Source organism: Oryctolagus cuniculus, chromosome 14 (assembly GCF_051225735.1).
Source record: "Oryctolagus cuniculus isolate XC-2025 breed Fujian yellow rabbit chromosome 14, ASM5122573v1, whole genome shotgun sequence".
Lineage (NCBI taxonomy): Eukaryota > Metazoa > Chordata > Mammalia > Lagomorpha > Leporidae > Oryctolagus > Oryctolagus cuniculus.
Window position 1 is genome coordinate 87,731,812 of NC_142880.1, and position 18,611 is coordinate 87,750,422.

The 18,611-nt window shown below is 44.7% G+C and overlaps 1 protein-coding gene across 18 annotated transcripts in view; it reads left to right on the plus strand.

The window, feature by feature from the left end:
* MAST4 (microtubule associated serine/threonine kinase family member 4) overlaps window positions 1-18,611 on the plus strand; it is a 623,464-nt gene that overhangs the window by 453,589 nt on the left and 151,264 nt on the right. Inside the window, exon 1 of one of the 18 annotated variants that reach the window (XM_070056816.2) lies at window positions 6,890-7,081. The exons of 15 other annotated variants lie outside the window; for them this stretch is intronic. In XM_070056816.2, the coding sequence (XP_069912917.2) occupies window positions 7,044-7,081 (38 nt within the window). In that variant the 5' untranslated portion in view covers window positions 6,890-7,043. Of the gene's footprint in view, window positions 1-6,889; window positions 7,082-18,611 lie in introns of those variants that run through there. 2 more of the 18 variants (XM_051853681.3, XM_070056817.2) reach the window with 2 other exon arrangements.

Here is an 18,611-nt window from a genome sequence, read left to right on the forward strand (position 1 = left end):
TGCCTTTTGTATGTGTGGTTTATTTATTTATTTTTGCTGAATCTACATTACTCAGCAGTTGCTATGAACAGCAGGTACATTCAGGGATCTTAAGCTAACTGCTGTAGTTGTCAGAATGTGTTGAGCTTTTTTTTGCAAAAAGCGTCTTCCCTTCAGAAACACCTGTAGTGTTTGGTGGGATTTTCTTTTTGTTCTGTTCATGAATGTATGTGAACTATGAAGAATAGACTTCTGCCCTGGCGTTCTTGATGTTAGTGAACTTGCACTCATGTCTTTTACCCAAAGCCCCGTTAAACCTGCATTTGTTACATACCTACTGTGTGCCTGAACATGGTGTCCCAAAGCTGACAGTCATAGGCATACTTCCAAATGAAACATGCAAATAAAACATTGCAGACCATGGTGGGAGAGAAGCGTTTCCACGGTACGTGTAAGCCACAGGAGTGGTCAGTGCAGTAGAGCAACGTTGGCCTCAGAGCCAAGAGTGGTCATGGAGAAGAGGCAGCTCCTTGGGAAGCTTGAAGATAGATTATGTTTGTCAGACAGTACAAAGTCTTCCCAAGAGGCAGAAGAAATGGTGTGAACAAAGGCATGGTGGCCTTGGCAACGCAGAGTTCAAGGAACTATACATAGCTCAGGATTATTGGAGCATAAAGAACCCAGCATAGCTTAGTACTGCTGAAGCAGAAAGTTGGAAGAGGCAGCACAGCACAATGGCTGATGCAAAGCCAGTCACCTGGGTTCAAATCTTGACTCTGACACTGGGCAAGTTAATATCTTTGGACGTCAGTTGCTCCATCTAGTAAATGAGCTAAGTAAATTACTTGTGCATTTGCTGTGAAGGTAAAAATGCATTCGTGTGTGTAAAATGCTTAATGTGATGACTTATGTAGAAAACGGGTGGTGAGTCCTAGCTGTGGCCATCATCACTATCTTGAGAACTTGGGGACAAGTCATGGGCGATGAGGCTGGGGACGAGAGCTGAACAGTTGGTCTGCAAGGGAGCTTGGCTTTCATCCCACGAGGGAGGGAAATGTCTGTTGGGATGAGGTCGTGTAGGGCTGGGAGTGTTGGAAAGACCTAACTAATTAATAAATTATTGTAATAACCTATTTGAGAGATTTCTGAAGTCCTGAATAAGGGTTGTGGTGAGATTTTTGCCTTTAAGAAAGACTCAAGGGGCTGGTGCTGTGGTGTAATAGGTCAAGCCGCTGCCTGCAGAGCTGGCATCCCATATGGGCACCGGTTCTGTCCTGGCTGCTCCATTTCTGGTACAGCTCTCTGCCAATGTGTTTGGGAAGGCAGCAGAGAATGGCTTAAGTGCTTGGGCCCCTGCTACCCACATGGGAGACCTGGAAAAAGCTTTTGGCTCCTACTTTCTGATAGCCCAACTCCGGCTGTTGTGGCCATTTGGGGAGTGAACGAGCTGATGGAAGATCCCTATCTCTCCCTCTCTCTTTGTAACTCTGCCTTTCAAATGAGCAAATCTTTTTTAAAAAAAAGACTTAAAAAAGTTTTAAAAAAAACCAGAAAGACTGTTTCGAACTTACGGAAAATGATGAAACATTGGCTCTGAGGCTGAAGATTCCATGATGATCCTAGGATTTTGGATTTGGGGTCCAGGGAAATAAAGGAACCATGTGCATGTATAACAGTCGGGGAGGGGAAGACATAAGAACCTCTATCTGTCTTTTTCCTTTTATTTTCTCCCAAAGCTCATTTAAATCCATATTTATTGAAAACCTATTGTTTGCTTAGTACCATGGGGTATTCCTTCCTTCCTTCAACCAGTATCCTCACCTTGTATCCCATACTGGGGTTCAGTTGCCCCATCTGTTACATGGGATAATTACCTGCATCATACAATTACTGTGACAATTAAAATGCATTCATATGTGTAAAATGCTGAATGCAATGACTGACATAAAAACTCAAGATAGGTTCTAGGTGTTACTATTATCACTGTTGTCGTAGAAACATGGGGATGGTTTGTGGGCAGTGAGGCTGGGGAGCAGAGCTGAGGCACACGTTCTTCAAGGAGACCTGGTGATATACAAGACAGAGTGGTTGGACCTCACCAATGAAGAAGTATCTAAGTAAGTTCATTGCCAAACTGTGACGTGTGTTCTGAGCATTTTCACCAAGGGCTGAGAAAAGTAACTGGGGGTGGATGTGAGGGGCTCCTTTTGATTAAGGTGGTCTGGGAAGGTAACCTGTCCAAGAGCCACCTGTGGGCTCCTTGAGATTGGGAAGAGAAAGTGCAGACGGAGGTTGCGCATCTGGGCAGGCGGCCTCGGAAGTCGCTGGCACAGCAGTCATTGCGAGACAGGCTGCGAAGTCTGGGAGAGAACTGCAGTCGGCCTGGTTCATGAGTGGGCAGAGAGGCAGCTCATCCAGGAAGGGAGACTCATGGTGTGTGTGTGTGTGTGTGTGTGTGTGTTGGCAGGGAGAGGAGTCCCATAGAAGGAAGAGCTATCTTAGAGCTCCAGGCAGACGGCCAACGCTGCCACCGCACGGAACCCTGGAATGGATGTGTGCATTGTATCTAGCCCCTGTGAGGTCACTGATGCCTTTGGGATCAACGGTTGCCACAGCCTGATGATGGAGTGGCCGTGGCAGATTCCCAGCCAGGAAATGGGGGTGAAGGGAGAAGCCGGAGACCCAGGACGCTCCCTCTCTGTGGGAAGCCAAACACAACGTCCTGACACCCTGGCCTCCGCCCATACATGGTCTGCCCGTCAGTCCGCTGTCCTGAATCATATCCCCTTACTCACTGTTGCTCACTGGCTTGCTTCATTGCCCAAATTGGCAATGACAGTTTCCTTTTCACCTCCTCCCTGGAGACCCAAGTTCCTTGCACAGCCTTGGGAGGATTTGCCCTCTAAGGTGTTGATGGTTGGAGTTTAGCTTGGCCTGTATCAAGGCCCCGACTCGGACCCGAGGGTCTCTGGCTGCCACCTGCTACCCCCATCTCCTCCGGAGCCCTGGGGCTCCAGCCTGTCCTTCGCAGCGTTCCCCAGGTGCCTGAAACCTGGTTCCACTTGTCGCTCCGCCTCACCTCTCCACGCCTGACCTGCAGGCTCGGCTCTCCCTCGGTCCTCCCACTCCTCGCTTTGCCCAGACCTGTTTCCTAACTGCTTCATCCCCTCCTTTCTTCCTGCGCCCTGTTTTCTGTCCTGTGTGTCCCAGCAGGGCTCGCCCCTCCGTCCTGCTCGCACTGCCAGGGAGCTGGACCACAGCGGAGGCTCCTGGAGCCTTTGGTGCCCAGGCTGCCCTCCCTCCCCAGCCCCCCGAGAATGCGGCAGCCGCTCGGATGCTTCTGTGGAGACGCTGGCAGTCTGGGCAGCCCGGCCCTGCCAAAGCTGCCGGATGCAAGGGAAGCGAGCAGAACTCTGCACGTTTTCCAAACGTTGCTTGTAGCCTCTGGTGTGAAGCTGACAATAGGAGATCGCAGATTGTCTTGCCCCTGGATTATGTAGGTCCCCCCCTGCCCCCGGCCTCCTCCTTTTTTTGGTCAGGGAAGGGGTGGGGGGAGATGTGTGAGAATATAAAAAGATTTCAGAACAAGTTCATTAAAAATAAACCCTTAGAATATGGAACATGTGCTCTGGGGGGAGGCATGGGCTACGCGTTGCTGTCATTGGATGTCACTGGGAGGAGTGTGTGTGTGTGAGAGAGAGAGAGAGAGAGAGAGAGACTCAAAGCATGGAAGCAGCAGGGAGGGGAATATACAGAGAACTCCACAGTCAGCAGCCGTGGAACAATTTGTTCCTTTTTGGCTTTGCTTGCTTCTTGGATATCCTGTTATCCGAAGTCTGAAGCATGTCTTTAAAACGGGAATCGAAAACTTCAAGACAGAGACCACAGGCATTCTGGGCTGCAACCTGAGAGGTGCTGGAGTCAGGCAATCGTCTGAGTCCTTGTGTGGAGATGGCTCACACGGGAGGAAGCTTGGAGTAGTGTTCAGTCTGAATGACTGAGGAGATTCCTCCGCTTAGGGTTTGAAATAGAAGTAGCTGGGCTGGAAGGGAGAGCCCACCCCCACCCCATACACACCCTATCTCTACTGTGAGTGAGCATGCAGGACGCTATTTTAATCTGAGCTGTCTTGAGGACTTGCAGCTTAGTCATTTTGGGGGAGACATCATGGGAACTGAGTAATCCCTTTGAAAGTTGAGTAGTAGAGGCAAGGTATTAAAGTGGTCCTGGGCTATCTGGATGAAAGACAATAGGCACAGGGCATACAGCATACTATTTATTAAAAGCAGACTCAGCCTTTATCAGTAGAAGTCCGATATCCCAATTTGGCTTTTGGGATGCATTTAGCTATCTCTAAATAAAAGTTTGTGAGGTTTCTACTACTTGTAGTCCTTCTGCTCCCTTGTATCTGCTTTTCCTCTGTCTGCCTGGAAATGAGGAAAGTTCCACCATGAACTCAGTTGTAAATTCTGAAATTGTTGACCCAAAACCTTGCTAATAGAATAAGAGGACCTGTGGGAGATTTCGCTGCACTAATGGCCATTGGACATGCTTATTAGAGAAGGTAATTATACCAATATCAAACTGAGAGGACTTGTTTTGTTTTAAAGAAAAAAAGACTCTGGTAGAGAATTTGGGCTTTGATCAGCACTTGAAGGTAAAAGAGATCCCTAAGAAGAATAGGCAGTTGTTAATGTTTATCTCTTCTCTTAAGCACCCAGTTGCTGGTTGCTTGCTTTATCAGAGAACTCTGGGAATTTCTACATTTTGTCATCTTCTGTTAGCAGTGGCTCTGATTTTGTTAGAGTTTAGCGTCTCTTTCATTTATGGCCAAAGTACAGGCAAGTGTGGAGGTGACTCCTCATGTGTGTTCTGAAGTTCTTGAATATGCTTCGTAGCTCTTCAGCGGTGGGAACCTGCTCCCCGTGTCCTTGGAAAGTTTCTAATCTGGCATGGAATTTCAAATTGGGGGTCAGGAAGAGGGTCGGAGTGATTCACCCGGGTGGAGGGCATGAGGACCTGGTGGGAGATCGCAAGGAGATGAGTGAAACTGGCTTCCAGGGTTTTAGAAATAGAGGAGGAAGAAAGCTGATGCAAGCAGCAGACCCACTGATATTTCTTGAAGCTGTATTGACCAAGCTTTATTCTGTTCTGATTTAAAAAATGACCATGTGTGTTGGTCTCGCAGAATTTACTGCACTTCTTCCTTAAAAGTCACTGTTAGAATATTAGCCAGCTGCGGCTGGATTTCTCTGCTCTGAATCTGAAAGCGGTCACTGCTCCCGTTGCTTGCGTAAGTATCACCTGTGCCCTTTTCACATTCCTGGCTTTGCAAAGGCCGTATGATAGAAATCTTTAAATGGAAAGTCGTAACTGTTAAGTGTTTCACTTTACCAGATGTATGGAGGGCCTGGGGTTGGGGGAGGATGTTTGTCATGGGAAAAACCGCCAGCCCAAGAAAGCCCTCTAGGAAATATGGTAACCGAAACCTTTGTTACTGTAAAACAATAGCTATTAAGTGGCTATTATGTAATGTTATTTCTCCAAGTCTGATTTGGATGGCTTGTTGATCATGGAACTTGAGATAAAATTCCTGTAAAAATATTACTTTGACTTGGCTAATCTTGAAACTTTTGATACAAAAATCAAAGACTTTTCCTGAGTTCGTTACCAGGCTCTGATCATTGGAGATACTGAAGCTGTGTTTGGACAGATGTTTATTTTTCTATGTGAGGATTAGTTTTATCCAGTTAGTGTCCCACATCCTAATACCCAATCCATATAAACACAAACAATTTGATAACCCCCAAATTAGTTCATTATCAATGTTGCCTAGGCTTGCCCCAGAGGGTGGGCAGGTGGCAGAATGACTGACTGGCACATCTGCCTTGGGAAATCGAGTGACTATGAATCTGCATTTCCCATAAATGATAGGTCAGGAAGGACGAGGGTTTCCTAACCTTGATCTCCAGTGGCCACAGTAGCTGGTGTGGCACTGGGATGTCAGGTGATGCTAGGCGCTTTAGGCAGCAGTTCTTTTTATGGATTCGGCAACGTAAGGTTCTGTGCTTGTGAGCATAGTTTCCTGTATTTTTCAGGACTTGATGTCTGGGATTAGGTGTTTCAGAAATGGAGTTAATAAAGAATGAAAGTTGCCATGTTTTTTATTGTGTGGCCTGTGCAATTTCTGTGTAGTAAGTATTCTTTCTCAGCTGTCTTCTTTTGTTTCAGGTAAATTAGCTTTTGTAATCAAGGTGGTCTTTTTTTTTTTTTTTTTTTTTTTTTTTTTTTTTTTTTTGAGCTGAGAAGTCAGTATTGGTTTTCTAGACTTAGGAATGCAGGCCCAGGATAGGGACCTGCTGTCTTCAGTCTGCTTCTTGGATCTTAGTGGTTCTGATGCCCTTTTACCAGCACAGCCCTTGCCAAAATACTTGCCTGGCAGGGAGACTTTATTCTTCTTTGACACTGTTATTGATTACTTATCATCTGATGCTTCTTAAAGGAAGCTCTTGACCCAAGAGCAAGCGTGGTTTGTCTTACCTCTTGAGAGTTAGCCTTAAAATTAGCCTGCCTTCTTAGATCAGAGTTAGGTGATTTGGGGAGTCAAAAGGTATGTAAATTGACCTGCTCAGATAGCGACATGATGCAAGTTTTCGACGCCATTCCTAGGATGCACAAACATTCCATGGAATTGGTCCCAGGTTGGAAATCCACGAGGGGGAAGAATTCTGACTCTTGGCACCGATGCTGGCAAGTGTTGGACTGAAGCCAGAGTAAACATATATGCCCTCCGCGCTTTCTTTCAAATAGCAGAAATCACTTCTAAACACTTATTTTGGCATTAAGGAAGCTCGTCATGACCCATTGTTCCCGAAAGATTATAGTCTGTGTCTCGGCCAGTTCCCATGTAAGTGACATGCCTAGCCTGGAGCTGAAGAAACAAGGTTCACTTTTCAAACCTTTCTTTCTAATAGGTGTGTCCAGCAGGCAGTAGCTCGTAGCTGTTCCTTCTGCCACTTAACAGGTTTGATTTCCAATCTATTTAATATGTTTGGAGGGGATTCATGGCCCAACACTTATGGACTTTGTTGGGAAGTCCCAGGTGTGTATATATCTTAAACTCTGTGTTAAGGTCTGTTAGACTAAAGTGATTCTGGCTTTGTTTTTGCTGTGCTCTGCTTGGTTTTGCCTTCTGATCGCAGACTGAGTTACTTACGATGTCTTGGGGATTGGGTTGTTGGGGGGGAGGAGGGGGGCTCCAGCCCCAATGCTGTGGAGCAACTCTTTGAATTGCTTTTCTTGGTCTGCTTTAGAGGCGCTAAAGAGGCGTCACCTGAAATTACAAACTGAGCCCAAAGACAGAGAGAGCGAGAGCTGGAGGGGTAGCGTCGGAGACAGGGGAAGTTAATTACGCTAACAGATATCCGAGAGGGTTATTTATGAGTTCATGCATCTTGTGTGACCCTTTTCCTGTTGTGGGTGCTTGCGGGTGAGCCTGAATCACCTTCTGAAACCTGATCATCTAATTACTGAGTTTGACTCTGTTTGCCTTCTGTGGACAGGGTTCAGGCATTTATCACATTACCTCGCTTTGGCATTTTTGTGCCACATACTTTCCGAATGCCTTTCATGTGACCATGGCTCCGATGATCACTTGAGAAACAGAGGTAGACATGGCGTGATCTTCTTCAAGCAGCTCGATCTGCTGGTGTTAAAAAGTCACTTAGACAAATAATTACAGCAGCGTGCCTTAGCCGGTAGGAGAAATACCAACACCAGCCAAGGAGACTGGCAAGGAGAGCCTCTGTTGAGGCACTTTGGTCCATATTGGCTGTTTAGTTCTTACAACAGCTCTGGGAAGGGTGTATTATTACATTTATTACACAGATGAAAAATTGAGGCTTAGAGAAATTCACGGGCCCCAGATCTAACCAGCAGTAGATGGTAAATCCTGATTAAAAAGCCTTTCCTACCCTGTCTCCAAGGGAAATAAAACTCCAGCAGTATTCTCATTTTTAATGGTGATGTTTGTGAAGCAGGATTTTTGCGTCTTAATTTCAGGGAACAGCAGCCTGTTGGCAGCTCCAAGGACATTTGTGGAATACAGAGCACTGATAATTTTGATCTTTGCTATAGAAATGCCACCTGCTGTCTGAGGGAACAGACTGAGAAATAGAAGTAGGTTTTACTTTGTTTTACAATTGTCACCTGCTGATTCTCTTTCCCATTAATGGAAATTGTATATGTATTCGCCTGTAATCTCCTCACCTTAAAGTATCACCGTTTATAGTAGTGTTTGAATAAGCTTGTGCTTCTAAATTGAAGCTTTGCTTATGGTGTAGCTCTGAACAGCTGCTGTCTTAGAGCCCTTTTGAGTAACACTTCGCTGCACCCATGCTTACTTTTCTGAGATTTCCCCCTGTGTTTTATAAATCCCATGCATTCACATGAGTGTGTGTATTATGCACCCATCTCAATATCTGTATTGCTTTCTAATAGAGCATATGGTTCATAGCGTAGGAGGGACAAAGTCCTTGTATCTCATAGGGCACTGCAGTGGGAATGCCAGAACAACTATGTTAAGGGATTTTTAAAAATATTTATTTATTTATTTGAAAGGCAGAGTTACAGAGAGGCAGAGAGGCAGAGAGAGAGAGAGAGGTCTTCCTTCTGCTGGTTCACTCTCCAGATGGCCTCAACAGTTGGAACCATGCCGATCTGAAGCCAGGAGCCAGGAGCTTCTTCCAGGTCTCCCTTGCAGGTGCAGGGGCGCAAGGACTTGGTCCATCTTCTACTGCTTTCCCAGGCCACAGCAGAGAGCTGGATGGGAAGTGGAGAGCGGGGACTAGAAGCGGGTGCATATGGGATGCCGCACTGCAGGCAGTGGCTTTACTAGCTGTGCCACAGCACCGGCTCCGTATGTTAAAGGATTTGAGAGATGAATTATTTACAGGCTTCTTACCTTTTCGAAAACAATATATTATTCCTCTTGGATGTGTTCATGTTCACTTTCAAAGAAGGAAATGACTTTTTACATTTTTTTATTGCATCAATTTGGTGAGGCAGAGAGACAAGAGAGGGAGAGGCAGAGAGACAAGAGAGGGAGAGACAGAGATCTTCCATCCTCTGCCTCATTCCCCTGTGACACCTAGGGCTGGGCAAGGCCAAGGCCAGGAACCAGGAACTCACTGCAGGTCTCCTACTTGGGTGGCAGGGACCCAACTGCTTGAGCCATCACCTACTGCCTCCTAGGGTGTGCATTAGCAGGAGATTGGTTGGAATAGGGACCCCAGGCACTCCACTGTGGGATGTGGGGTTCCCAAAGGGGAATCTTCACATCTTAACCTCTAAACCAAACGCCTGCTTCCTACTCCCAGAAGGGGAAATGACTTGATGGTACTCACTTAAATACGTCTTTTCCTTTGGGAAAGAAAGTCATTGTGTTTAGACAACTAAGAAGTAACTGCTTTGTAATGCCTAAAAGAGCTGTATAAGAATAAGCTATAAAGCTTCTGTGTTTACAAAGCACAGAGATATTTTGCGGAGTTCTCTAAGCCACACCAATCCATTCAGTAGCCATCTCTTAGCTTCCAGTGGCACAGTATGTGAGCTGTTTTTTTAAGGAATGACAGCTTTGTGATGGCATAAGAACCAAATGAAAGTCTTCCCTTTGGGTACTTCTTAGATTTTAAAGACACTTCTTATGACGAATCTCAGCCCAGTGCTTCTTCAGAATCCTGCTGGCATAGGGTTTGCCACTAGCATTTATTTACTCTAGAAGAAGAAAGTCCAGGCAACTCGAGTGTTTTCTATTTTGCACTAAGCCAGGTCTATTGAGATGGAGCTTGCTTTCCTGTAGTCAGCGTGTTCTCTTTAGGTAGGCAGTTCAATGAGTTTTAACAATCACAGTCTCAGAGCTTCAACTACTAGGATTGGAATATTTCTATTACCTCAGAGTTGTAGATATTTGTAATAGCTTGATAATACTAATCCAGGGTCGGAATAAGACAGACTTTTCAGTTAAACACTGCATTCTGTGAGCGCCTTATTTTTCCCACACTGTGTTTTCCTGTTCCAGCATCCATGATGCATGTGTCATCCTCTCTAGAAATCGCTTCTGTCAGGAATCATTTGATTGCTAGTTGATGATGTCAAGTGAGGTATCAGGAAAATGAGGCCCAATGGGATATTTGAGAGAACAACATCAACTAAACTGTGTGGTCCATTAGTAATAGGTAATGGCCCCTTTGATGCTGTGCAGATGGAGAAGTTGTAAGAAACCACATAAACAGATGTGACTCTCAGGAAGTAGTTGAACGTGATGTGGGAGTATTTGTTGGGAAAGGAAACATGACCACGAGGGGGAGGCCTATATGTGTGGTATGCTATGTACGTGTAAGACGTGCAGGTCACACCATAGACTCTCATGGCTGGGCAGAGGGTATGGAACTGCAGAAGAAATTCTGGGATCTCTCTATGAAAGGGAAGACTAAATAAACTGTGTATTTTATAAAAGATACATCCAATAAACCTTATTTTCTTTATATCAATTTGTCGAGTATCTCCACTGTTTTATTGTATTTTAACTTCAGTGGAAATTATGTACATCTTTTAAAATACATTTTAAACTAGCAATGTATTCAAGGCAAAGAATGGGCAAAATATTTGTGACCATACAGAGAGAAATTTGCCCCAAATTCTAGTACTTAGATGTATCTGCTGCTACAAATTTGTTATTTTTCTGCCTGGATGTGTGCATACCATAAAACTCATATAGGCATTTTATTTGACCTTCTGTCTTACGATATACTTTTTTCCCTTAATGAGATTCTTTTTAATGTACAGTTTGACGATGGTAAGATTTCTAGATACTTTGAAAAAATAGCTGATAAACGCCAGAAGACATGGGAGGAATGACGGTAAACTGTTGGTGCATCATTCAAAACCGTGCTCAGAAAGCTGCCTGCCTAAGGTGGGCGTGGCCTCAGCTGGCTGTGAGGGCAGGGCCATGGACATTGGTGATGTCACTGTGGGTGATCTTATATTTTCAGTTCTGGTTTCCCCTGACTCTATTCAACTCTCTATTGAAATGCTCCCTTTAAAAATACTAATGCTAACTCAGAAAGATGCCAATTACCATCTCCCCACAGGCTTAAATGTTAAACCTCAAGTTCTAAACTTTATCCCTTATGTATGTGAGCAGGCTTGCCAGATGGCAGGCCAATTAATATATTTTTGCAAGGTGTAGAAATGTTTTCTCTCCATAGGGGAACAATGAATCCATCTGCTCCACATCTTCTGCACCCTCTGTCCTTTGGGGGAAAAAAATCATCATTTGATTTCCAGAAATAAATTGTATAACTCTGTAAGCGACACTTCCTGCTTTTTCTAGGGAAGTAGTTTTAATCATGGAAACCTCTTCTTGGCTATACAGATTTAAAAGACACCATGTCATGGATTAATGTATGTGGACATCTGAGTTTTATCCACGTGCTACTTTTTCTTTTATTTGGGCACTTAGAATCATGTTAAAGACAGGATTCACAGAGGCACAACCTGGAAGAGACTTTCAGAAGCACTGAGTTGAACTCTCTTGCTCTAAGACAAGAAAATTAATGTGGGTACCAAATTACCAAACTGGTGAGTCACAAGAATGGACTTAGGACCTTGTCTTCAAATTCCAAATGAGAGCATCCCTGGCGAAAATAGGATCTCTAATCTCTCAAGGAGAAAAAAGAAAGCAATGGGAACCTAGATTAAAGTCCCAGCAGGAGTGGACTGTCCTGTGTCTGCACTGTTTTTCCTCGGGTTTCAGGCACTGAGCTGGGTACTTAGCTTCTTTCTGTGCTCAGTGGCAGTTCAGATCAGCGTCCACACCTTGCCTCTGATGCTGTTGAACATTACGGAAGGACAAGTGCCCGTCCCTTTCTTAAGCACTTATGTGGCTCACCGTCTGGGCATGGACTGAATGAGTTGCTGAATATGTGTGGTTTTACAGAATCATCGCAGAGAGTGTTGGGATTCTAGGAGGGTGACCACATGGTGGCTTTGCCAAAGTCTGCTATATTGTGAATCAGCACTTGGTTCCTCTCCTCTTATGGTTTGAAGGAATTTAGTACTGATATTCTAGAAGCTTCTCGTGGGAGAAGTGTTTACCAGTGACCCTGTTTACCAGAAGTTTTTTGCCTTCTCCCCCTCGCCCCCATGTTGCTTTGTGATAGGTGGGCCTAGATCCTTCAACGTTAACTGAGAAGGAAGGATTTAGTCTTGGCATCTTTCCTTTGATCCATAGTGACTGCTCTTCTTTGTCTGTATTCAACCCCAGAGGCCCTTCTGGTGTAGTGGAAAGAGTTCAGGCTGGATTTGGAGAGACCTTTGTGGAAATCCTGGCTCTGCATCAGCCTAGACATGTGACCCTGGCAGCTTCCCTCACCCCGATACCTGGTTTTCTCATTTCCAAGCAGGGAAAATGACCAGCCAACTTTGTGTGCCTTAAATGAAATAGCACCTAGGACAAGGACAGGCACACTGCAGCCTGCAGGCCTAACCCAACCTGGGCCTGTGCATTGCGCTTTATCAGAACAGGACCACATTGTCCATGGCTGCTTGTGCAACAACAGCTGAATCAAGCATTTGCAGCGGAACCTCTGGCCTGGAAAACCAAAAATATTTGTTTCCTGGCCCCGTACAGAAAAACTTTGCTCACCCCAAGCCTGGGGCAATACCTGGGAAATAAAGGTACTCAACAAATGCTTGTTTTAAGTTCATCCCATTGGTTTATTTCAAGTTCAGTCTTCCTCTTTAGACTTTCTCATAAGAGAGAAAGGTCAGATGTAAGCCTTTAGAAACCACACCCCAGTTTGGAGTCCATCCAAAGCCTTGAGCCACGGTGCAGGACAGAACACGTTGGAAGAGGCGTCTCCATGGCTCCCACGCTCTGATATGCGGCATGTCCTGACTTGATCTGAGTGGTGTTTTCTCTAATTCTCTAATTCAAGTGTAAATAACTGAAGTGCATGTTAGGTAGATGGCCACATGTCCCGACTGAGTTACTATTATTTCTCACGAAATAGCACTAGGCGTGTGCCATCCATACTTCTTCAGGAGCTCCCAAACGCAACGACTGCTGCTGGAATTTCCTCATTTGTAAATGCACTAAAACACCATGACGAATTTACAGATACCACATTTAGCAAAGAACCCCCTGAACTCTTAAAGCAGAAGCCTCTGAAGCAGTTCTGGGCCATTTGCAAGAAAAGGTTCTCAAAGAAGCAGCTGGGTTTTGTAGCGGGTTTATTTTCTTTTGCATTTTAAGCAGAATGAACTCAGAGTTCCTTAACTGAATTTTTTGGGGGGGAGGGGCAGGAGGGGGCAGATTGTCTAGTAGAAAACATAGTCTGCAATAAAATGTATCAGACGAGGACTTTGTGATTGGTCACTGCAATCCAACTCCCGCACCCTATGGAGTGAAAGACCAGGAACTTCTAAGTGTGCTAGCAGCAATTATGCTTGGGTTGTTTTGTTTTAAAAAAAGATATTGAAAAATAGCGTTGCAGAATAATAAAAGAGTTTGTTCAACATGGTAACATTTCCTGTTGTCTTAAATACCCTAAAGAAATTATAAAGACATCACTCGAAATTTTCGAGAATCTGTTTCAACTTTTTTCTTTGTTCTGTGCATTGTTCGGTCTCTATTGCTCCTGCACAGTCCCCTGTTAGTACTTTCCACACATGCTGTAATTCAGTGCGTACTTATCTGAATTCCCGGCTGATCCTGAGTGTCTCGAGGCCCAGACTTTATGCCAGCATAGTGCCTGGCACATAATAGACACTTAATAAAGGTTTGTTGACTGAAAGCACTCCACAGCAAGCATGCTCGTGCCTATAGCTTTCTCAGTCATTTGGACTATTTCCTTAGGATGCATTCCCAGAATAGCGCTTTCTAGGCCACAGTGATGTGAACATGTTTATGAAAAGACATAATGCCAAGTAGCTTGTATGTCTACTTGAAGTACCTTCCAAGTGTGTGATTCTCATATTGCATGGTGCATTACTGCTAGATTGGCAGTCTGGTGTTCCATATTTTCTTAGCAAAAAAAAAAAAAAAAAAAAAATGACAGTAGGGCTCATGCTAGCCAAATTCAAGTCTGGCATGAATATTGCATGTGCTGTAGGATGAAATGCTTCTAAAAGAATAAAAATGCCTCATAGGGAATTTGAGGACCAGAGAGGACAGCAGGAACAAAGTATTGGATAACAGATATTGTCATAGGGTGGGCATTTGATCTAGTGGTTACGACACTGCTCAGTTACCTGCCTCTCATATCAACACACGTGAGTTCAATACCCATCTCCTGCCTTTGATTCCTGCTTCCAGCCAACGCAGACCCTAAGAGGCTGTGATGATGCCGTGAGTAATTGTGCTACTCATGTGAGAAACCTGGATCAAGTGCCTGGCTCCCAACTCCAGCCCAGCCCCAGCTACTGGGGACATCCAAGGAGTGAACGAGTGGATGGGAACTCTCTCTGTCTTTCTGCCTTGCAAATAAATAAATAATTTTTAAGAAAAAGATACCAGGGGGCAAATAATTTCTGGGGTTTTATTGTTGCTGTAAGATTTTACTCAACTATCATCAGTATTTCAAGAAAGCAATTGGATATGTTTTTTTGTTGTTGTTCACTTTTCCTCTTCAATTCACTTAATGTTCAAATGTGAAACGTTACTAAATGCAAATTGTTGTTAATGCACATTCTAAGGTCTGCTTTTATCAAGGCTTGCCACTGTTTGTCTAATGCATAATGCATTTCCATCTTCAATTGATCTGATTTGTGTGTGTGAAATAAGATTGAGCCTCCATGCTGTGACCTTGGGCAACAGCAGCATTTTTTTTTTTTTTTTGCCAGTTTGCTGTTCTCCCCTCCCTCATCTCCTTTCAGCAGACTCATAAATTACCTCTGATAAATAGCCGTATCTACCAATATGTTAGGGAGGGCACAGAGTCCCCTAAATGACACCTTTCAAGATGGCTTGTGACGTTTGAGGGGATCTAAGCTGAACAAGACAGGAACTGCCGTCGTCTGGTAGAAACACCTCCTGAAGATTGCGGATTCTTCTCTTTTCTATTCCATATAAGCCTTCCATTTTTTTGTCTTAAAGAATTGTGTACACATAACCTAAAAATCAGTCTTTGCCAATTTTATGTGCACATTTTGTGGTCAGTCCATACACATGTTGAGTAGCCACTTTCCAGGAGTCTCTTCATCCTGCAAAACCACAGCTCTGAGCTGTGTTAAATACCTGCCTGTTTTCCCTCCCCCAGCCCCTGGCAGCTTCACTTTGCCTCACCTCTCCTCACCCCCACCTATCCGCCCCCCTTTCTTTTTTTCAAGATTGACTGATTTATTTGAAAGGCAGAGTTATAGTGAAAGGGAGGGAGAGACAAGGGGAGAGAAACCTCTCATCTCCTGGTTCACTCCCCAAATGGCAACAGCGGCCGGGGCTGAGCCAGGCCTAAGCCGGGAGCTTCATCTGGGCCATCTTCCACTGCTTTCCCAAGTGCATTAGTGGGAGCTAGAAGGGAAGCAAAGCAGCCAGGACCCATATTGCTGCTCCTAGGGATGGCTGCATTGCAGGTTGCAGCTTAGCCTACTGTACTGCATTTGACTACTCATGGTTCCTCATAAAAGTGGGCTCATACAATGTTTGTCGTTCTGTGGCTTGCTTGTTTCACTTAGCATAATGTCCCCAAGTCTCATCCATGTAGTAGCATGTGTCAGAATTTCCTTTCTTTAAGTAAAATGTTTATTTGATGCCAGTTCTGTGGCATAGCAGGTTAAATTTGCCATCTGCAGCACACCATCCCATATGGGTGCCAGTTCAAGTCCTGGCTGTTCCATTTCTGGTCCAGCTCCCTTCTAATGTGCCTGGGAAAGCAGCAGAGGATGGCCCAAGTGCTTGGGCCCCTGTGCCTACATGGGAGACCTGGATGAAGCTCCTGGCTCCTGGCTTCAACCTAGCCTAGACCTGGCCATTGTGGCCATTTTGGGGGGTGGTGAACCACCAGATGGAAGATCTCTGTCTCTTCTCTCTCTGTAATTCTGACTCTCAAATAAATATATAAATAAATCTTTTAAATATTTATTCATTATTATTTGACAGGCAGAGAGAGAGAGAGAGAGGTTTTCCCTACCACCATTAGCACCCATATGCTGATCTACTCCACAAATGCCTACAACAGCTGGGGCTGGGCCTAGACTGAAGACAGGAGCCTTGAAATCAATCCATGCTTTCCACACGAGTGGCAAGACTTGAGTTGTCACCACTGTCTCCCATGGGCTGAATTAGCAGTAAGCTGGAATCCGGAGCTACAGTGAGGAACTGATCCCAGGTACTCCAAAGTGTAACTTGGGCCCCTTAACTGTTAGGCTACACAACCACCCCTCCTTCGTATGTAAGGCTAAATAACATTCTACAGTATGTATATCCCACCTTTTGTTTATCCTTTCATCCCTCCATGGACAATTGTATTAGTTCCAGCTTTTGACTTTTGGGAATAATCCTGCTTTGAATAATGCCACGGATATGGGTGTGTGCACATAGTTCTTCAAGACCCTGCCTTCAATTCTTTTATATATAATGCCCAAAATATCTGGAAGAGGAATTGCTGGTAGTTCTATTTGCCATTGTTTGAGTAACCGGTAGCTGTTTTCCATAGCAACCGCACCACTTTACGTTGCACCAGCTGCACAATTTCTCCACATCCTGACCAACACTCCATTTTTTTTGGTCAATAGTCAACCTAAAGGGCATGAGGGTAGTAGAAGCTTTTAAAACTCTCTCTTTATTCAGAGAGAAAGAAAGAGAGGCAGGTAAAAAGAGAGAGCTGCCATCTGCAGGCTTACTCCCCCAAAATGCCTACAACAGCCAGGGGTGGCGTGGGACTGAAGCCAGGAGCTGGGGACGCAATCCAGGTCTCACACATGGGTGGCAGGAACTCAAACACTGGGGCCAGCACTGCTCCCTCCCAGGCTCTGCATCAGTAGGAAGCTGGAGTCAGGAACCAGAGTGAAGCATCCAACCCAGGTACTCCGATGTGGACATAGGCATCTTAACCACTAGACTACATGCTTGTTCCTGGTGGTTCTGGCTTTCTATTTTCTTTTCTTTTTTAAAAATATATTTACTTACTTGAGAGGCAGAGTTACAGACAGAGAGAGGTAGAGACGGAGAGAGAGGTCTTCTGTCCTCTGGTTCACTCCCCAAATGGCTACAACAACCAGAGCTCAGCCCATCCGAAGCCAAGAGCCAGGAGCTTCATCCAGGTCCCCCACATGGCTGCAGGGACCCAAGGACTTGGGCCATCTTCTTCTGCTTTTCCAGGCCACAGCAGAGAGCTGCATAGGAAGTGGAGCAGGCGGGACTTGAACCAGCACCCGTATGGGATGTCGGCACCAGAGACAGAGGATCAGCCTACTGCGCTACAGCGCTGGCCCTGTAGCTTTCTATTTTCACTCATGTGGTTTATCTTTCTTACTTCTGTGCGGCCTAGGAGGAAAAACAAAAAAACTTTTGAATGTATTTTCTAGGAAAGATTATGAAATATCCTTAGTCACATTTACTACTATTTGGGGTAGTTGGGGAAAGAACAAGTGAACGGATTTTCTGTTTCTCAGATGTTTGCATCTTGTGGCTTACTTAAATCAGATCTACGCTAGATGTTGGGTGCCTTGGAAGAAGAAAATTCTGGTCCCACACATACTAGTGATGATGAATGAGTGTGAGAAGGGAGGAGAGGCTGGAGCTGCTACAAGCAGTACCTGGAGCACACTTCTCTCACACGCTCTTTCTTTGGCTGTTCCTCATTCTTTTCAGCTCAGGTCTTCTGAAATGGCCCAGTATAATGAAATGTGGCTCAAGGAATCTTGTTTCTCAGATTTCTGCTACTAACTAGTTCTGTGACAATAGCAAGATTTCCTGGTCCTTCTACTGATTACCTGTTTCTGAGCTTTTAAAGTATTCATGGATTCCATTGGCAGTATAAGGAAGTCTATTATGGGTGTCTTTTCAGAATAATATTTAAAACACATAAAATATATAAGGCTACTTCAGAAAGTTCATAGAAAATGTGTATTATAGGAAAATTCCCAGGATTTCAAATTTTTTGCTAGAAAGTATTTTTGTCAAAAGGATTTATTTATTTGATAAGCAGAGTGTTAGAGAGAGAGGGAGATTCAGAGGCAAAGACAGAGATCTTGCATCTGTTGTTTCACTCCATATGTGGCAGCAACAGCCGGGGCTGGGCCAGGCAGAAGCTAGGAGTAGAGACGTTATCCTATTTTCCCACATAGTTGACAAGGACCTGAGTAATTGTGCCATCATGCAAAGTTTCCCCAGGCTCACTAGCAGGAAGCTGGCTCAGAAATGGAATAGAACTTGAACCAGCACTCTGAATTGGGGTGCTACGTCATAAGCAGCAGGTTAATCCCCTGTACCCCAATACCAGCTCCCCAAATAAACAACTTTTAACTCAATTTTTCCATGACTTTTTTTTTTTTTTTTTTTTTTTTGTTAGAGAAAGAGAAGGAGAGACAGAGAGAGTGGTCTTCCATCTACTGGTTCACTCCCCAAATGG